At 40.7% G+C, this 20,334-nt stretch overlaps 2 protein-coding genes across 2 annotated transcripts; both read left to right on the top strand.

Annotated features, from left to right (window-relative positions):
- Nucleotides 1–895: 895 nt before the first annotated feature.
- Nucleotides 896–7,980, top strand: ap3s2 (adaptor related protein complex 3 subunit sigma 2). Its single transcript, XM_026377593.1, has 6 exons — nt 896–1,087; nt 2,433–2,524; nt 3,028–3,139; nt 3,657–3,728; nt 5,612–5,719; nt 6,827–7,980. The coding sequence occupies exons 1-6, from the start codon at nt 1,019–1,021 to the stop codon at nt 6,950–6,952; spliced, it is 579 nt and encodes a 192-aa protein (XP_026233378.1). The 5' UTR covers nt 896–1,018; the 3' UTR covers nt 6,953–7,980.
- A 121-nt stretch (nt 7,981–8,101) lies between these two features.
- Nucleotides 8,102–19,859, top strand: LOC113173978 (aminopeptidase N-like). The gene is made up of 21 exons (XM_026377591.1): nt 8,102–8,414; nt 11,652–12,350; nt 12,508–12,650; nt 12,829–12,968; nt 13,132–13,258; nt 13,336–13,490; nt 13,857–13,970; nt 14,075–14,218; nt 14,525–14,590; nt 14,832–14,897; nt 15,015–15,190; nt 15,555–15,631; nt 15,745–15,878; nt 16,444–16,499; nt 16,576–16,723; nt 16,841–16,932; nt 17,036–17,146; nt 17,231–17,398; nt 18,037–18,177; nt 18,467–18,548; nt 18,679–19,859. Exons 2-21 carry the CDS (start codon nt 11,746–11,748, stop codon nt 18,829–18,831), a joined length of 2,898 nt encoding a protein of 965 aa, XP_026233376.1. The 5' UTR covers nt 8,102–8,414; nt 11,652–11,745; the 3' UTR covers nt 18,832–19,859.
- The last annotated feature ends 475 nt before the right edge of the window (nt 19,860–20,334 follow it).

Below are 20,334 nucleotides of genomic sequence, written 5' to 3' on the forward strand. Positions count from 1 at the left end.
TCCCATCGTCCAAAGACATACAGGCGAGATGAAGTGGAGAGTCTAAGCAGTGTGCACATATACTGGATAAAGAGTGGGAGACCACATTGCTTCCCTGCCTCCTGCCAACACAACCCCTTTTTCAGGCCTTAGTTTGTGGTTTGGATGTTGAGGTCCTTTTTGTGACCACTGGTCCCTTAGGCCATTTTTGCATTTGGCACAAGTATATTGATTCTTCAGATCTTGTGTTTCTACATTACATAACTTTTCCTTTGATCAGATTTTCCGGTGTAGTCAGCATCTACAGTAGATCACAACAAAGAGAGGTGTAGCTGATCTGATGTCACCGCTTTTTCAAGGCAGCATGAAGCAGCTGACAAAGGTACAAAGAGTTCAGTAATTATGTGGCCCCTCAGTCGCTGGTGCTTTATTCACAAACACTAGAAACTTATGTAATCATGGCAGTTCAAATGTCTCAGAACTTGTGATGACAGGTGGGAAACAGAAGACGAGAAGCGGTGCGAACCCTCACTAATGTACACACTGGATACTTCACGGGACACTGGTTTGAGAACAGTACACAGCCTTAAACACAGACTAAAACTAAATATGATTTCACCAGACTCCTACGCTGTTTACATATTTTGTCATTTCTAACCACAAAAACAGGTCAAAATATTTCTGCTGACACTTTTAGGAAGCAGCGAAACATTTAATCTGTTGCACGAATGAATTAAAGCTGTAACATGTGGTACATAAATATTATACAATGTTTAATCCCTTTTACACTACAAAAGAGGTATGTGTGATATTTTAGTGTAGAAAATAAGATTTACTAGACTCGGCGGAACGAAGATTTCATGTGGTTGTTAAACGCCGGATGCACAATGCGGAGACACAACCGGATCTACTCATTGAAGTTATCCGGCAGCTCAGTGGCCGTGTAGCACTACAGCTAACGTCACCTAGCTAAATTCTTGCAATTTTAACATTTTATTAAGTATTTTTCATTGTCATTTGATAAATTTAAAGAATAGCAATGATTAAAGCCATTCTAATATTCAACAACCACGGAAAACCGCGGCTGATCAGATTTTATCAGTATTTTGTAAGTATTTTGGGGGGTGCTGTCAAAACATTAGCATTTGTGTTTTGCTATTTTCACAATCCGGAACTAAAGATTAAATACATGTGAGTTGTAGTCAGTCATTGATTAGCTATGTTTTTATCAGCTTGTGTACAATCATCCGCAGATAGTACTAAATATTTAGTAGCCAAATTGGAGCTTATTAAAAAACATATTAGCTTAAACTGTTAAATGGCTAACCCTGTGCTTAGCTAGCTTCTGTTTAGTTTCAGTTCCCTACTGTTTAGACAAAATATCTCGTTATAAGATTTAACACCTCCCTAAGTTGTATAGATTATACGGATTGAATTCAGTAGACATGGTTTCTCGGAGAAAAGGTGCAATGTTTTTATAACTTGTATAAATATGTTTTAACAAACTGCTGTTTGGCCTAATGCTAGTTTGTATTTACTGATTTTTGATCGTTGTTTGTCTTTTTACTTTGTAGCTTGTAACTTCATGCAAAACTGGGCCAAAGTCTTCTACTAAGAACATTGTTTAAACATCAGGGGTTATTAAAGTTATAATTACTTATCTTACCAAAAACACTACCCACCTTTTCACTAGGCAAATAGGCAATAATTACTGCAGTGATTATCATGTTTTAGCTGGCAACACAACAGGTCAGCCAACTACCTGTATGTACTGATTGACCAGGTTTTTCCATCAATACATTTTTCCCTCCCTGATGGCATCAGCATATTCCAAGATAACAATGCCAGGATTCATCAGGCTCAAATTGTGAGTGTGGTTCAGGGAGCATGAGACATGATTTTCACACATGGATTGACCTTCACAGTGTCCAGACTTGAACCCTATTGAGAATCTTTGGGGTGTGGAGAAGACTTTATGCAACGATCCGTTCCCATCGTCAAATACAAGATTTTGGCGTGAAATTAATGCAACTCTGTATGGTGCTCAATTCTGTATGGAAATAAATGGGGTGATGTTTCATAAGCTTAGTAAAATAATTCCATGGCGAATGCGGGCTGTAATGAAAGCAAAAGGCAGTCGAAGAAATATTAGTGTATGAATTTTACTAATAAAATTAATTAAAAATATCCAGATACCCTGATCACAAATGTTACCCTTTTACTGTGATGTAATAAAGGTGTGTACTTGTTAATCTCTGTAGGAATTTCAGAATGCGTCTTAATGTTTTTCACCTTCTTCGTGTTGCAATGTCCTTTTACTACTTTATCAGCCAACTAGATGTTAAAAATTAAACAAGGCTCCAAACAATAGTGGATTTACTAACCAGAAGCAACATGTTCTACATGTATTAGCTCGTAATAGATGTTGTAACATGTTTCTTTCTTTTTTGCAGGCCGAGGACATGCAGCAACAGATAATTCGGGAGACTTTCCATTTGGTGTCTAAGAGAGATGACAATGTCTGCAATTTCTTGGAGGGTGGAAGGCAAGTGGCACTGTCTACACACAAAGAACAAAGCGGATATTCATACTACATTTACATGCATCACTGCATAAAAGCTGCCGCAGCTTGTTTTTACTGATTGATTTTTGGGGTTGGATGAAAGCATACGAGCATACAAACATACGATTTTGTGCATTTGTAGAATTATAAGTTTAATCTGTCACTGACTGAGACTGAAAGGCAAACCTGTAACTTGAGTTTTTTGACATCTTGACAAAACTTTACCTACTGTTAACCTCATAGTCACGGTTGAGATTTTTCTCATTTGGAGTTGATGTCCAGTGGACTTCAAAGATTAGCCAGCAGATGCAGTGACACTACTTTAACCATTAGAGGGAGGCAAATGCACAAAAGTAGATTTCGCCTCAGGCACTTTTATACTTCTCTTTCACGTTGTATTTATTTGCTTGATTTGACATTTTTGTTGTTCTTATAACACACATTGTAAAGTCAGACATGAAGTTATCATTTGAATTTTATCACAGTCTTATTGGTGGCTCTGACTACAAGCTGATATACCGTCACTACGCCACCCTCTACTTTGTCTTCTGTGTGGACTCATCTGAGAGTGAGCTCGGCATTCTGGATCTGATCCAGGTGAGCTGCTACTTTATTGTATTGCTTTTTATTTTACATGTGTCCTGTAAGGTGGATCAAGCATGCCACTTATCCATGTCACACTCTCAAAATGCTCCAAACCTGAAATGAAGACACAATGCAGCTTTTCCCTGAGATATTTCACAAACTGCTTTCCATTGTAAGATACTGTAAATATTCTTTGTAGGAAACGGGAATCAAATGTTTTTCTGAGACATCTCGTGCACACACATACAGACAGTTAGTGCCTTAGAAAATTGAACAACATCTGTGTTTGCAATCAGAAGTAAGAGACTCGGTGTCTCAATAGTCATCAATATTCACAAGCACAATTAAGGCCTGTTAGAGCATAAAGAGTTTTAACACACATATATACAAAATAGTACATTATTACAATGTAAATAGGACTTCATATAAGAAGCTTTAAAATATTTATTTTCTAACAACATTTGAAGGTTCCTTCTTTGCTACATGCAGATGTTTTAAAACCATGATGTTCAAATCCTCTTCATTGTAGGTGTTTGTGGAAACGCTGGATAAATGTTTTGAAAACGTCTGTGAACTGGACCTCATATTCCACATGGACAAGGTGAGTGAGGAATGTGGGGCCGTTTTTACAGTTTGCCAACTGACTGAAAATGAATAAATTGTTTAAGTTGCCTTTCAAGCATAAATGTAAGTAGTTCTGTTCATCTGCATCTCTAATGAGAGTATTTTCTTTGCTCCATATGTCAAACTGGTTGGATTTGATTTGTTGGATCTGATTGGAGATTCATTCAATGCTATTTACACTAAATGGTGAATCAGTATTAAAAATAAACATTAGTTACTGCCCTCATATTGTTTGTGAGCCACAGTTTAAGCTCAGAAGCCTACCTTTTAGCATCACAAAATTACCTGCTAAAGTGTGGCGCCTTTCCAGTATCAGAACAACCTGTGCTGTTGTTACTAATGTGTAGGACAACTCTCCACAAATATGTGCATGTTAAATTTACTGTCAACGAAGAGACCCATTAAAAGCCCGTTAGCTCATTTTTCTGCTCATATGTGCGTCCACCTCCTGATGTTGCAATTTCACATGCAGAAAAACACTTAGCACAGCGTACTGCTGAAAACAACCTCATTTTTTCCATAGCAACTCCAAAACATCACATTATTACAAAAAGGTTTTTTTCCATATGCAGTAAAAGGGTCAAATGAGGGGGATTTCGTGAAGGATCCATAGAGAGACATGACACAGCCAGCTGCTTTTCAGGAATAGCTGCATCACTGTAATGTTTTCACTTCTGTTTGGTGTGTGGGCCAAGAACTTCTACTGAAAACTATATCAGACTGGACACGGACTCCTGACAGCAAGTAAATCTTAAAAAGAGTGATTCTGCAGCTCTTCGTCTCTCGCATTTTCATCTGAGAAGAGAGAATCAGTTGTATCTGAGGGCTGCATTTTGTTTTAAAAATTGGATTTTGTTGGTGGCGAAAAGAAAAATCTCAATGTTTGGGGTTTCTTAGTATAATTCTTTTTTTCTTTTGCTTTGTCTTTGTCCTTGTCCATACGCCTTTTTTAATGTGAAGGCCCGCATGGTTCAACAAGGCCTCATTCTCTCTGCTAGGAACTGAGCTAGAAGTGTTACTGGAGACTAATCGGACACATCTCCCTCCATCTTGATTGAATTTCCCAGCAGGAAATTGATGTCATGTGGTGCAGCGGGGTTTGGCCAGAGGAATGTTCCCAAGAAGAAACTTGGAAATATTTCCTCTAGAGAAGGAACTTGTTGCTCTCAGAAAACTCTGTTAACTGGACAGCACGCGTCTGCATGACATCATCATCACATTTGTAATTTATGCACATGCAGGGTTGTAAAACTGTCTTTAATGTTACAGCACTGTTAAGCACATGAGCAGATTTAAGCTCACCTGTTTTAGTTTCTATTCCTCGTGTCTCTTCATGCAGTTAGGACATTTTGTTTACAGAGTACTATACTGTGCCAAATTCAGAGCTGGATCAGGCATGATTATCCTCTCTAGTTAAATTATCCTCAGAATAGGACTGCAGTGGAAGACTCTCATATTGCCCCCAAATATTTTCTACCCACAGGAATTCACAAATCTAAACACAAGGGTGAAATCGAAACCGTCTCCTAATGGGGTGCAAGCGAGGGCTACTTTCTAAAGAGGTTTTGCGCATCTCTCATCCCTTCACTTGGCGCAAAGAAACACAGACAAGATGAGTTGCTAAACAAGACGGGATTGTAAACTTTTGTACTCCACACATCTTGAAACATCTACATGTGGCTACCATTAGGAGCAGCCAGTGTGTGTTGTTGTCGAATCACAATTTTATTATTGAATTTTCCACATCAAACAATTCATGATTTCCTTTTACAAGTCACAGCATGGTTGCAAAGTAAAGGGGTTTTGATGGCTGTGACATAATAGACACATGCTTAAATTGCTGTGTTTGACTGTCCACAGGTCCATTACATCCTGCAGGAGGTGGTGATGGGAGGCATGGTGCTCGAGACCAACATGAATGAGATTGTAGCTCAGGTGGAGTTGCAGAACCGTATGGAGAAATCAGAGGTCAGTCTGTCTGCCATTGTAGGACCACGGCACCGTGTGTTTCTGCACGTTTTAGCCCGTAAATGGTAATTTGTGCAACGGTTCCATTAGTGATGACTATTTTCAAAAGGAATGTGTTTATTTTCTTTTCCTAAGCGTACCATTCACTTTGATGATAACTTGAATATCATCTTTGGCCTTGTCCTAGTCTGCCGAATCTTCCCCCACATCTCAGATGTGTTCAACAGTTCAGATAGGCCTGGTGTCCAATCACAGCTGTAGAGCTGAGTAGGCTGAGCAATTATCAGTGGACATGTCAAAGGAGCAAAGGAGTTGGGCTACAGAGGTTTGCAGCCCACTCCTACTTCCTCAATTCTACATCCACATCTAGGTTTTTTTTTTTTTCTTTTCATTTTTGGACTTTGATTTAGCCTCAGTCTGACCTAAGTGACGTTGCTCGAAGCAGATGTTGACTGATTAACACATTACATTTTGTTTATATAAATCCCTACAAAAATGTGTAAAATGAAATTTTGACTGGGGTTATGTGCTGGTTTACTTGTTTGACAAGTACAGTTAATTTCCAGACAGAGCCAGACTAGCTTTCCCCAATGCTTCCAATCAACATGCTAAGCTAACTGGCTCATGGATCTAGCTTCATATTTAAATGACAGATTTTAGAGGTGCTATAAATTTTCTCATCCAACTGTAACTGCCAAAAAAAAAAGTGTTGTATTAAGCATTCAGTTTAGCAGCCAAATCTAAAGTCTCACATCTCCCAATGTCCTTGTAAGCACTGAGAAGAAAGCATTTTGCTAGCAGTCCTCAGAAATCGGGCAAAAATGGAGACAACACAGTGTCCCATGTGATGCGTTCTCTCTGTCGAGTAAATGTATTTTCATACTGTAGTGAAATGTAGATAAACTCAGACCTTTAATGTGCATGTCCTCTAATGAAGCTCTAACGGTATGCTTTAAAAATGCCAACATGTAGTAAATTAACTAACACACTGCGGATGCTCCCTTGAATTGTTACTTTTTTGTCCGGAGAAAGTCAAAGATGCTATGATTACACAAGAACTGTATTCACAGTGGCTTTAAAGGTGTTCCTCATGTTCTGTTTGAGCAGGGAGGTCTGTCAGCGGCCCCCGCTCGCGCCGTCTCTGCCGTGAAGAACATGAACCTGCCCGAGATTCCCCGCAACATCAACATCGGAGACATCAATATCAAAGTGCCGAGCCTCTCCCCGTTCTGAACAGCCTCCCAGCTGAGCTCTGCAGGGCTGTTGAGCTACTGATGTCTCCATTTTCTTGTTGTTCCTCTCCACCCAGCTCTGTTTTACAGTAGAGAGAAAACAGTTTTTATACGCTCACTATACAGTAGAACCGCAGCAGCTCCCTCTTCCACTCATTCCAGTTGCTTCACATGTAGGGGAGGTGAGCCGCGGATTGTTTTGGAGTTGTTCTGTATGCAAGTTACAGATTGCAGAAAGATTTGCACAATAATGTAAAGTTTGATTCTGTAAAGCCTCAGTAGAAATATGAATATTTATGTATTTTCAGCTCTTTATCCATGTTTTTATTTCTCTAGTTGATTTTTCCAGCTTTTTCTGAAATAAAAATAAATGTGTTGGCCCCGTGCGTATTTTCCTGCACAACTCGTCCAAGTCTCTGATGTTCATCACTGGTCGTCTGGTTTTGTTTTAAAAGGCTCCCTCCTGTCCTGGAGTGGGCTTTTTGGACAGACCATGATTCACTGTAATATGATCCTCTGACTTCTGTATTGGGTGGCAATTACTCACTCCAACACATCTTTTATTTTTCTTCTTTTTTTTTCTTCCTCCTGTTCGAACTGACTGTGGTTGAACTCATCTGCTTGGCTCTTGTCTCAATTTCATTTTTCGTCTCTGTAATATGCTGTCTCTCCGACACTGTTGTGATTTATGAATAATATTTTTGTTCTCTTGAGTGCAAATTGTTCTCAGTACAGCAGATATAAATATGAATATGTGTACTTCTAGCCAGGTTTTAATGTGCTGTGATAGGATTTTGCCAACATCTTTTCAGAGAGGCAGCAGACAAATGTTGACTTTTCTGGATCTTGTGTTTGTTTGAAGTGTGTCTCTGTCTCATTGTCTGTATTCAGCGGTAAGACAGTCATTTAACATCCTGTTAATCAAGTTTTACCATGAAATCCTGTCAGGCCTCTCAAGGAAGCATATTTGTTTACGTGTCAAAGACATTTCTTGCCTAAGGAATGAAATAAATGCAAGTATCCATTGTTGTGGTTGTGTGTTGCGTGTTGTGTACTAACTACTAACTAGTAATCTGAGTCACTGTGGCTGTAATAAGCTGTCATTACTTGCATCACAGCAGTCGGACGCCTTTGAGTTGTGCAGTTTCTCTTGAACCAGTTTTTTCTCTTCAACCACAGTGAGTTTACAGTTTTGTTGACACAGCCGCATTCTTTCAGTCCGCCATCTCATTAATTTATGGATTTCTTTTACTTATTTATTTTTTACGGGGGGACCGAGGGAGTTGCTCCCCACCTACATCCCCAGAAAAAAAAAATCTGGTAGCTTTCACCACCTCCTACTTCCACCCTCACAGATGCAAACTGAGTGTTTTACATGAGCCAGGATCATTCCACCTCAACTTGTGTGTTTGATGCAGACTTTAATGAAGGCTTGCAGCGGACACGCAGCAACGCAGCGTTTGGTATGTACTGTTGTTTTTTTCACATTTGACTTGTTAATTTATCCCACATGTTGAATGCCAAGTCAGTTGTTTTGTTGAACGCTTTCTCTTTTTCTTCAGCAGAGGTTAGGTACTTGTCTGTGTATATACTTTACAGCTTTTGGTTTCTGGTGCAATGTAATGCTGATTCCTGTCCTCTTCTCAGAGCTGATCTAAAACAAGGACAAAGAAAAGGAGTGTTTGATAGGCTGAATATTTCCCACGGGAAAGTCAACGTTTGAAACCTTTTATGAAAATCTGTCTTTTCTTAAGGTTAACACAAAGATACATGTGTCTCTCTCCATATTTCTCTGCATTACATTCCACTGGTTTCAGTTACAGTTAAAGGTTGACATACACTACTACTACAGACTACTAGACTACTAACCACTCATACTCTTTGAGTGGTAAGCAAATGTAATTCATGTCTGTGACATGCTTGTTGCTTTAACTGGAAAATAATTTATTAGCTGCTGCTGAAGTCCCATTTCTTGGCTCTGTTGTGGATTTCCAGGCTGCCTGTCAGCATCCAGCGTGGGCTGCACTCGATGTAAACTCTGCAGCCCCGATAGCTGGCTGAAGTTAATCTGAACGGTGTGGAGCTGAGACCACCAGAGATGACAGTGTAGATTATTAGTTCATGTGTGGGCAGAACTGTACAGGACTGTGAGTGAATGAGTGCTAAAAGGTATTCTGCCTTCACATTCTTCAGATAAGGTGATCTGGATCGATCCCAAACCGAAAATAGGGAAAAAGTGTGAGAGAATGAAGCAACAATGCAAACAGAATGTACACCATGTACAACGTACAGCCTGCTGCTGAGGCACGTCTTTATGGAAGCTGAATAAGATGTCTCCAGTCGTGTGGAGAAATAAATGTTCTATATTCTACGTGCCATATTGTACAAACCATTTAGTAATTTCTAATTGCATCATGACAAATAGAACTTCCTGTGCAGGTGTACTCCAGCAGTTCACAGTACTTGGAGGGAACTGAAGAAGAGTGTGTCAAAATCGCACCATGAAAAGGAGGTGGTCGCATAGTTCTGTCGTTGTCGTTTTTCTGTGCTCTCTGCTGGCACGGTGAAGGTGCTAGAGATTTGTTTGGCTTATATTTCTCATCAACTTGGGCTGAAAGAACATCTGGGACACTGAAACATTTACAGTACCTAACAGCACGGTAATTAATTTCCACTACTTTCTTAAGCAGTTTCACACAGTGTCATTTTTGTAAATCTTAAATCATCATGCACTTTGTGAGGATTATTGAAAGACCAACAACGTAATAATCAGTTTATTGTGCATTATGAAAGAAGTTTTAAATTTAAGAGTAACACCATTTAACTCATGTCGTGCTACTAAATGGGCCACCCTTTGAGTGTGTGCGCTCCTGTATGGACTACTGACTTCTCGTCTTTCAAGCAGCGCATGGACAGACATCGGAGAGCATGTTTCATAGTATGGAGACGTCCTAGAGTGTCTGCATTTGTGTGGTCTTGGTCTGAGAGTCTAATCAGATGCAGATGCATCATTTCCAGATGGTTTCTACCTGTAGGGTGCTGAGTTCACAGAGCAGTGACTCGGGATGATCTGGTGTGTGTGTGTGTGTGTGTGTGTGTGTGAGCCTCATTGTTCTTCTCACCTTAGGTGTCTCAAAAATAAACCAATAAAATGTTAGACAGCTCTGATTCAATGTGCCTTATCAGTGCAGCACTATTTGAAGGTTGTTGTTTCCTCTGACCGTGTTGCCTCAGCGCTGACTCTCACGCTCGAACACCAACAGATGATGACATCTCTTTGTTGGTGGGTGTTTTGTGTCACTTTGTGGTGTTTTATCTGTGGGCCTGCGCCCACGAGTCCGATTCTTCTTCTTAATCTGTAAATCACTTACGGGCATTTATGACTGCTGATATCTTGTTTATTGAAGACAAAGTCATTCATAAAAGGATCAACAGTTGTAAATGTTTCTAAATCATTAATAGAACTAGAAATGGACTTTCAGGCTTTAATCATATTCTCCGTCAACTATCAGCGGAGATCAGTTGTCATCATGTGATGCAAACAGAAGTCACAATCAAGGCCGAGCATCGAGAATTATCTTTTAAGTGTATCATATAATGATGCATGCATCTGGTTTTCTGAACCACTCACCAAGACAAACAAAGTCTGACTAAGGGCACTTGACAAATTATAGAACTTGCTGACATTTGCTGTGGTTACTGACTGGACAGGTGTGGTGTAGAGGAAACATCTGTACATGTAGTCTAAGAGGAAGGAAAGGAAGGCTTGACAAGAAAAGCAGAATCATGATTTTGTAAGAGTTTGTATGTTTTTTGTCTTTTGTTTTGAGTTCTCTTTTTTCATATTCTGTATGTTAACATACAGTATTGACTTTCCATTAGACAGCCCTGGTGCCTACAGCCTGATCAGCATTTATTGTCTACTGTGTATGAGGACTGTGAGGCCACTGGAAGTGTCAAGGGCATGATATTGATTGTGGCTAACTCTTTTAAAGATAAGCAACCTGTTGTATAATGCCACACTTTGATCTTTGCTCTAATCAAAGTTTTCTTGAGTTCGAAGAAGCAGAAGTTAAGTGTTTCTTCCGGGACAGTCTCACCGGATACACTCAAGCATGGGGAGACAGTCACAATTTGACCTATAGAGAGGATTTCACGACAAAGAGTAGTGCTGCAAACATACAGTGTGTTTATCTACAGACATCAGAGACAGACCAATAATAAATATAAGAAGACATCAACGATAACTTAATAATAAACCCAGTAACCTCAAGCATAAGAGAAGAAAAAAGCAATAAGAGGGTCAGTGACTGAGCTTTTGACTTCATTTCATAGATTCTTCTTGGATCCTTCAGTATCTCCTCTCTATCCTTCTCTGTACTTAGAGCGAAAGCAGCAGTTTTAATAAGCAGAATTTACTTTTTGAATAAAGGCAGATACACAAGACGTTTTCTCCCTCATATGATATGACTCAGCATCTCTATTCAACTCAGTTTGTACGTAAACTAAGGAGTATTTTGAGAAATCACCAGAAACTTGTTGCTTTTACCCAAATGTCATTTTTAACGGGCTAAACAAATGATGTATGTTAATGAGTGAACTTCAGATGTTCTGGGTCTGGATGTTCTTGGATTTTGACCAAGGCCATGTTTGACTTCCCTTTAGATTTAATGAAATAGTCTCTTTTGCCATGTTAATAGATCAACCATTACCTGAGAGGGGAAGAGACCTGCTGATCTGGACAGACACAGACTGAGACCCCTCAGAGTCCTGTTCTGACCTCCTGAATCCGACATGGGGAAAGTCTACTATATCAGTAAAAATGTCAGCCTCGGGATACTTGTACTGGCCGCCATCGCTTTGGCCACAATCATAGCGCTGTCCATTGCCTACGATAAGGAAAGGGCAAAAAATCGAGGCAAGCCTGGAGATGGAGGGACGGGCGGCTCCAGCACGTCTCCACCCCCTACTACCCACTTCACCCCGAAGGAGCCCTGGGACCGTTACAGACTTCCAGACTCCCTTGTTCCTGTCTCTTACAACGTGACTCTGTGGCCCCGGCTGGAGCCCAACACAGATGGTCTGTACATTTTCACCGGGAATTCAAAAGTGGTTTTCAGCTGCGTGAAAGAAACAGATCTTATCATCATCCACTGCAACAAGCTGAACCTCACCACCTTCAGTGGGCACCATGCTAAGCTGAGTGGCCTGAGCGAAGCCGCTGCTCCCTCCATACAGAAGTCTTGGCTTGTGGAAAAGACAGCGTATCTGGTTCTTCGGCTGCACAGCAGCCTGACTGTAGGAGCAACCTATGTCCTCCACACTGAGTTTCAGGGGGAGCTGGCAGATGACCTGGAAGGCTTCTACAGGAGTGAATACACTGAGGATGGTGTGAAGAAGTAAGCAATGGCACAACGTGATGATGGTTCAGTATCTTTCTTCTCTTGGCAGTGAGACTTCATTTCCATGTTTTCAGTTCCTCTTGTTAAGACTTTAGAGCAATTTGCTTGATTGCTCTTTCTTTTTGTGTTAATGTTTAACTGAAACATTTTACAGAGTTGTTGCTACCTCGCAGATGCAAGCAACGTACGCCAGGAAAGCCTTCCCTTGCTTTGATGAGCCGGCCCTGAAAGCTGTCTTCAATGTCATCATCATCCACAGCCGAGGCACCGTGGCTCTGTCCAACAGCAGGGACATTGGTTCGTTTTGGAAATATTAGTTAATCCTCAGTGTCAACTGGGTGAAATCAAACTGTCTGTGTTAATATTTGAGGTTGTGCAGTGTAAATTATTAATAATGCATTAGGAAAATCAGCAACTAGATTCAAAGTTAATGCTAACAGAGTGTCAAGGTCTAACTGCTCTTCTCCCCGTACAGACTCTGCAGAATCTGTAATCGATGGCGTTCCTGTCAAAGTAACTACGTTTGAGCCCACAAAGAGAATGTCCACGTATCTGCTGGCATTCATTGTCAGTGATTTTGTCAGCATTCAGTCCAACCAAAACAACAATTTGTTGGTAAGGAATGTGTTTGTTTGTCATAACTTCATGGTTGTTGGGTTGTTGATGTCAGTACCCAATGTAATTTGGAACCAAAGTAACCAAAGTTAAGCAGCTCAAGGCTCAGCGGTCACATCACGCATCCAACAAAGAAGAAAGACGGCTTTCAAATTCTTTGCAGATCCGAATCTGGGCTCGAAAAAAAGCCATAGATGACAGGCAGGGTGACTACGCTCTCAACGTTACAGGACCGATCCTTCAGTTCTACGAGCGCTACTACAATGCAACATATCCACTCTCCAAGTCAGGTAGGCCCCCGCCGCATCAACATCATACAGTCTGTGGTCTTTTCCGCTATCATTTAACTTGCTGATGTCCTCTCCAGATCAGATAGCTCTGCCCGACTTCAATGCAGGGGCCATGGAGAACTGGGGCCTGGTCACATACAGGGAGACGGCTCTGCTCTATGACCCCATCTTATCCTCCACTGGGAACAAAGAGAGGATTACAACTGTCATCTCCCATGAACTTGCACACATGGTAGATCATAATATTTCTGCCACATGGTTGATGTGTAGTCCTAGAGAGAAACGTTGGGACTGAAAAGCTGTAAAAATAATCTCATCCTCTCGTAGCAAAGGAAAAGATGACAGATCGTTGCCTGGGGACAAATTAACCCTACTCCCTTTTGAACATATATATAGAATCTGCCATGATAACGGATGCGAAATTCAGTCAGGAGTGCATGTTGATTCAGTTTTTATGTCTCTTGGAGTTGAACTTCACTGATATGTCAGGAACAGTGTTTGTATAAAGATACGTTCCCTGGGAATGTGCTGAAATCACTGTGGTTAGTGTGATGCTAGCGCAGGACTTTATCTCACTACTTTTTTATGTGTTTTTTAGTGGTTTGGCAACCTGGTGACTCTGCAATGGTGGAATGACCTGTGGCTGAATGAAGGCTTTGCATCATATGTGGAGTACCTTGGGGCTGACTATGCCGAGCCAACCTGGAACATGGTAAGAACTGCACCTTCAAAGAAAAGCTTTGTCTGTCAGCAGCTTCTGACAGACATGGTTTGGTTAGTAAACCTGTCCTAACTCTCCTCTCTGCTTGGCTGCAGAAAGACCAGATCGTTCTGTATGACGTGCACAAGGTGTTTGCTGTGGACGCCCTGGCTTCCTCCCACCCTCTGTCCCGCCGAGCAGAGGAGGTCAATGACCCCTCTCAGATCAGCGAGATGTTCAACACCATCTCCTACAGCAAGGTCTGCCCCTCCGCCAGATGTTTATACAGGATCTGACAGACATACAGTCCAACTTTCAAACCTCCAGGAACAAATACATTTATATTCACACACATCCACATGGATTACACCAACAACGTGTTTGTCTCAGTAAATACAAACTCAGCTTGATCCAGTGGTGGATTTGTCATTTCTGACTGTGCCGCACTTCAACATGAGGGCACCATCGTTTTGTAACATTTGCTTTGGACTAAATCCAAAATCACTCACTGTTATGAGAAGTTCAAACCAAGCGAATTCTGGTGGTTTCTGGTTTGTTGTTTTCAGGGAGCGGCGGTGCTCAGGATGCTGTCAGAGTTTCTAACTGAGCCTGTTTTTGCCAGAGGACTCAGTGTGAGTATTTACCCTGTCGTAAGGCCTCATCACTCAATGACTCCTTTAAGTGTGTGTGTGTGTATCAGAGCACCAGTGGTGACACAGTCTGTGGTTTTGATGAATAGACTAAATTCATGTTTCTGTTCCTCTGACTGGGAGTTTCAGTAAACCACGACATTATTCAGGATTATTTCCTTTGAATTCCTCATTTCCCACATGAATGCTTGACTGTGTGTTCCTCACCGCTTTGCCTACGCAGTCGTACCTGAACACATTCGCCTTTGGAAACACGGTGTATACAGACCTGTGGGACCATCTCCAACAGGTCGGTCCTGTTAAAGATCTTCATAGTCACATATGTGTTGTGCATAAATTCTCCTGACAATAAGTCGGTGAGTAAGTGAGTGTAAAAAAATTCCTTCTACTCTCTGTTTGTTGGCAGGCGGTTCAAAACACACAAGGTATGCAAATTCCTGACACTGTCCACAACATCATGAACCGCTGGACTCTCCAGATGGGCTTCCCAGTCGTCACCGTTGACACCAGTACAGGAACTATCAACCAAAAACATTTCCTGTTGGATCCAGAGTCTGTAGTGGACCGGCCCTCTGAATTCAAGTAGGAGTCAGTTTTGCCGTAGGCTGTGAGTTCATGTCGTGCAGGTGTAATAGATCCCATGTTCAGCATTTTAATGAAACGTGTTAGTGTTGTATGCTAATTCAAAAGCCACCTAACCGGTGAGTCAGGTCAGCTGCATAGCAGCTCTGCCATCGGTGTGTGAATGTGTGTGTGCTTGTGCGTGTGAATGGGTGAATGAGATGCAGTGTAAAGCGCTTTGAGTGCCTGCTAGGTAGAAAAGCGCTATATAAGTGCGGACCATTTACCATTTACCATTTACCTAACCTGTGAGGTCAGGTCATGCCATCCATTAGCTGTTGATCGCATGGCCTCACTGTTCTACTATATCTGTGTTTCTGTCCAGTTACATGTGGTTTGTCCCGATTAAATGGATGAAGTCGGGTGTAGAGCAGCAACTTTACTGGCTCCTTGAGAAGTCAGGTATGGTCACAGTAACACATGCTGCTTTTGGGTGGCCTCCCTTCAGAACTAAGAACTAAGAGAACTAAGCGTTTTCCAGCTTTAACTTCTCTTATTTCAATATTTTTGACTAGACACCAACAGTCTGATGAGAGCGTCGGGACAAGAGTGGGTGCTGCTGAACACCAACATGTCTGGATACTTCAGGGTGAACTACGATCTCGGTAACTGGGATCGTCTCCTGTCCCTGCTTAACACCAACCATCAGGTGAGCATTCACCTGTTGAGTTCACAGTAAACCATTTAGTTTGAAATGTATGTTCACTTTCAGATAAACACAGAAAAGCGTAGGAGGAACATTTCGAGTTCCTCCTAAGTGTAAATTTAAAAGTGATGCTGGGTTTGAGCATGATATTGATTTAAAATGCAGACAGAGTTAGTGTGTACAATCCAGTCAAGTGAAACTTGATGCACTGCTTTACAGAGGAGAACGAACCTGTAGAGCCTGTCACGAGGGCAAAGTCTGGATGGAATAAAACTATAAATAAAATTTATTGAACGCATTTGGATTTTATTGTCTTACATAATTTATTTATTGCCTTATTTTCTTTACTGCACACTGGTAGACTCAGTGTTTAATTAGAAATGTGCTGACATGGGGAAATTGTATTCTTAATGGTCTAAAATTTGAATCCCTGGTTCCAACAAGTCTGTTTCTGAATCGGCAGACACTGTGACTCTGTAAGGAAAGAACACAACTTTTTGCTTTTTGCAGACTTAAGGACTGTTCTGAGCTCAGATGTCTGCATATGTGACTTTGTCCTTTCTTTCAGGCTTTATCAGTCATCAACAGAGCACAGATCATAGATGATGCATTCAACCTGGCAAGGTAAAGAATGAAAGTATTTAAAGAAATAGATACTTTGGAAATATGTGTCTGTAAAACATTTGTTTCCTTTGTCCAGAGCAAAAATCGTCAGTACAACACTGGCCCTGAGAACTACCAAGTATCTGTCCAAAGAGAGAGATTACATCCCCTGGGAGTCAGCTCTGAGAAACCTTGACTACTACCTCCTCATGTTTGACCGCACTGAGGTCTACGGAGCTTTTCAGGTTATTGCTGATTCATTCGAAATATTAATACTAATAGCTAATCTGATAGCAGGAGAATAGAAGGTGTTCACCGTAGAAATGGAAATAAAGAAATATGAAAATGTATTTTTATTCTAGGCATACCTCAAGAAACAAATACAACCTCTTTTTGAGCACTTCAAGACAATTACAGAGAACTGGACCAAAGTACCTACAGGACACACTGATCAGTAAGACTCGTTACTGCAGCAGATCCATTTTTAAAAGTAAAAACCTGATGGATTAATATTACACAAAACAGAGGGTTCCAGTCTCATTCTGTTTCATTCTCAGGTACAATCAGATAAATGCTATTGGGGTAGCCTGTAATACGGGGGTGGAGAGCTGCAGGGATCTGATCAAAACCTGGTACAGACAGTGGATGGAAAATCCCAATCAGAACCCGTGAGTACAAAGCAGTTTAAATTTCAAGTGTGTTGAAACAACTGTTCAAGTACGATATGACTTGATCTCATTTACTTTGACCAGGATTCATCCCAACTTGAAAGGCACAGTTTACTGCAGAGCCATAGCTTTCGGTGGCGTGGAAGAGTGGGAGTTCGCCTGGGAGATGTTCAAGAACGCCACGCTGGCTTCTGAAGCTGCCAGACTCAGGTCAGCTCTGGCCTGCACCAAAGCACCTTGGCTTCTGAACAGGTACGTGCTGGGATCAAATATTAGGGATTGCTTAATCCAAAGTTTTTCATGGTTTTAACCACAGATATGATGCAGAATGACGAATTTCTCCATCATCTCCATACAGGACTAGTTTCAGTCTCACTTGATTAAACAGAGATTTTACATTTTGTTTAAAGACAAACAAGCAGCGAGAATCTGACTGAATGTTTCACATGGAGCCTTCTCATTAAATGAATAAGATAATGAAGTTTGCTGAACGATTTCCCCACAAATACCAATTACAGAAGAACTACTGTAAAATGTACATATAAGTCAACAAAATGACTAATTAAAATGAGCTCCACAGCAGAATCTCCAACATTTACTAGTAGCAGCGATCTCTGAGATTATTGATTTGATCAAAGCTTTCTTTTACTGCTTATAAATACATTTTTCATTTGTAAGAGGGAGACTGTCTATGCAGAAGTCACATGCTGTAGTATTGCCTTTAGCCGTTCTTTTTAATTTAACTTTTGGACTGTTTATTACTAGTGTGTTGCCGAAAGCAAATGCAGTTTTACCTGTTCTAAATGTTGTCTAAAACACTGCAAAGATCTTCAGGTATTTTCTTCTAAAGTAAGTGTGTAAGTGACAATGAAAACTTTTGGTTCAATCAGGTACCTGGAGTACAGCCTGGACCCAGCTAAGATCCGCAAGCAAGACGCAACCTCGACAATCCAATCCATCGCACGAAATGTGGTGGGAATGCCGCTGGCGTGGAACTTCGTCAGAGCAAGATGGAGTTACATTTTCCAGCAGTAAGAGCTCACTCCTCACAGGAATACTGACTGTTTTTGTTGGAAAAATAGAGAATGAGAGAAAAATATTTAATAGAGGAGATGTGTATGCGAGCGTTTCTCTGATTCTGCTAAATGAAGGATCATAAATAAACATCCAACAAGCTGAAAAACAGTCCAGCATCACCTGACCTCTCAAGGATTTTCCTGTTGACAGTGACATTTATCTTTTATTTTTTTTACATAAAAGGCCGTCAAACCTCACAAAACGTCTTTAATGTGAACTGCATCCTTCTTCTTTGTGTTTCAGGTATGGAGAAGGATCGTTTTCCTTCTCTAGTCTTATCAGCGGCGTCACACAGAGATTCTCTACTGAATTTGAGTTGCAGGAGGTCTGCGGCCCACACAACCACACTGACACACATACTGCATTTCCCTGAGGGTATTTTGAGGAAAACTACAAGAACAAATGCAGAATTGAATTGAATTTTTTCTTTCTTTGTTTTCATATTTTCTTTTCAGCTGAAGCAATTCAAAGAAGACAATCTCCATGTTGGTTTTGGCTCGGCCACGCTAGCGCTGGAGCAGGCCATCGAGAAGACCACAGCCAACATCAGATGGGTGACGGAGAATAAAGCCCATGTGCTGAAGTGGTTGACTGAGGAGTCAACATGAGAACACGGAGGAAAGCGAAACGACTCTTTGTCTTTTTTGGTCCACAGTCAGGGATCAGTGATGAACGACATTCACTATAATCATCAGTAACAACTCGATGGCAGTTGACAGACTGTTGGACGGTTATAGACGACGACAAATTAGTGAAACACATTTGACTGTGTGCAGCTTTAATCTAGTGATAAATAAATCTGAAAGTTGAACCCGTTGTTCTGGGAATGAAATTGAGAGAACCACTGTAACAAAAGGTTATTTTACTCCCCACTCCGTACTTCAGTGTATGAGTTGCTTCTTACTGTGATGTCTGCAATAGATTTGTACCATAAGCATAAGTGGGGGTGGTGTGGGTTCTCGTGTTGAACCCACTGCGCTGCCCTACACAAACACGCTGTCAACACAATACTATCTCTGGCAGGGTTTATTAACAGTACTACAGTCTTCAACTCAGCACTGAACTATCACATAACAGTGATATTTATTTAATGACTGTGTTTCCTACAGGATATACAGTGATTCTTTCTAGTTATCTATGTAAACCTTTCTTCACAGTAATGATGCTGCTGCTGCTGCTGCTGCTGGTGGTACAGCTACCACCACATCACTCTGCTTCCTCTGTATAGAGACGCCGCTCTTCCGTTTATTCATATGAAAACGAAAAACATTAGTAATAATCAGTACAGTACTAAATCAGACCTGAAACTATTTGACTATATCTTATTATGTACAAATGTCTCAGAAGCAGCATAGAGAAGACAACAGGAAGTGTAAGAGTTGTATATTAAATAGTGCAGTTATTCAATACCCAAATAAAAGTCTGTCTTGAACTATAAATTTTATTTTGTGTTTTCTTAATTTTTTGTTTTAGTCTGCCATTTTTCTAATCATAGTTATTTATTGTTTTGCACTCATTTAAGAAAGTTTGTCCTGTGTCCCACTGTGATTCACACAAATCGACTTTTACTATTATTGTGTGGATGTCATACATATGTGTGTAAATAAACCAGCAATAAACCTGAATCTGAACCTGAGCTGGATTCAGATTATTATTTGTTGTAACTGACCATAGTAGTTTTACATATTTGGGGTCTGAATAGGTTTTTTTTTCTTTTTTCATTGTTACATCAGGGGTGTCTGTCTTCTCTCTGTCTCTCTAACTTTCTGACAATATAAAAAAATCCTGTTTCAAAGATTGGACAATGCGATGATCTGAATGTGAGCAGTTTAACTTTATCTGTAAAGCTGATACAGTACATTCAACAGTGAGTCTGTGCTGTGTAGTAGTAACTTTAGGTCCAGTTTTAAGGGCTCGTTGTTAACCACAGAACATTCAGTTCTTCATTCTTTATCACTATTTTTGATGGAGATGTAATGTTGACATTTGCACTGACATGGGTATGGGATTAAATGGGGCATAAAATGATGTGCATGAGATGTGCAGATAGAGAAATTGGAGTAATTCTGGCTCAATAGGAAAAAGAGTCTAAAGGGAGGACAGTGTCATGA

This window comes from Anabas testudineus, chromosome 3, assembly GCF_900324465.2.
Source record: "Anabas testudineus chromosome 3, fAnaTes1.2, whole genome shotgun sequence".
NCBI classification, from domain to species: domain Eukaryota; kingdom Metazoa; phylum Chordata; class Actinopteri; order Anabantiformes; family Anabantidae; genus Anabas; species Anabas testudineus.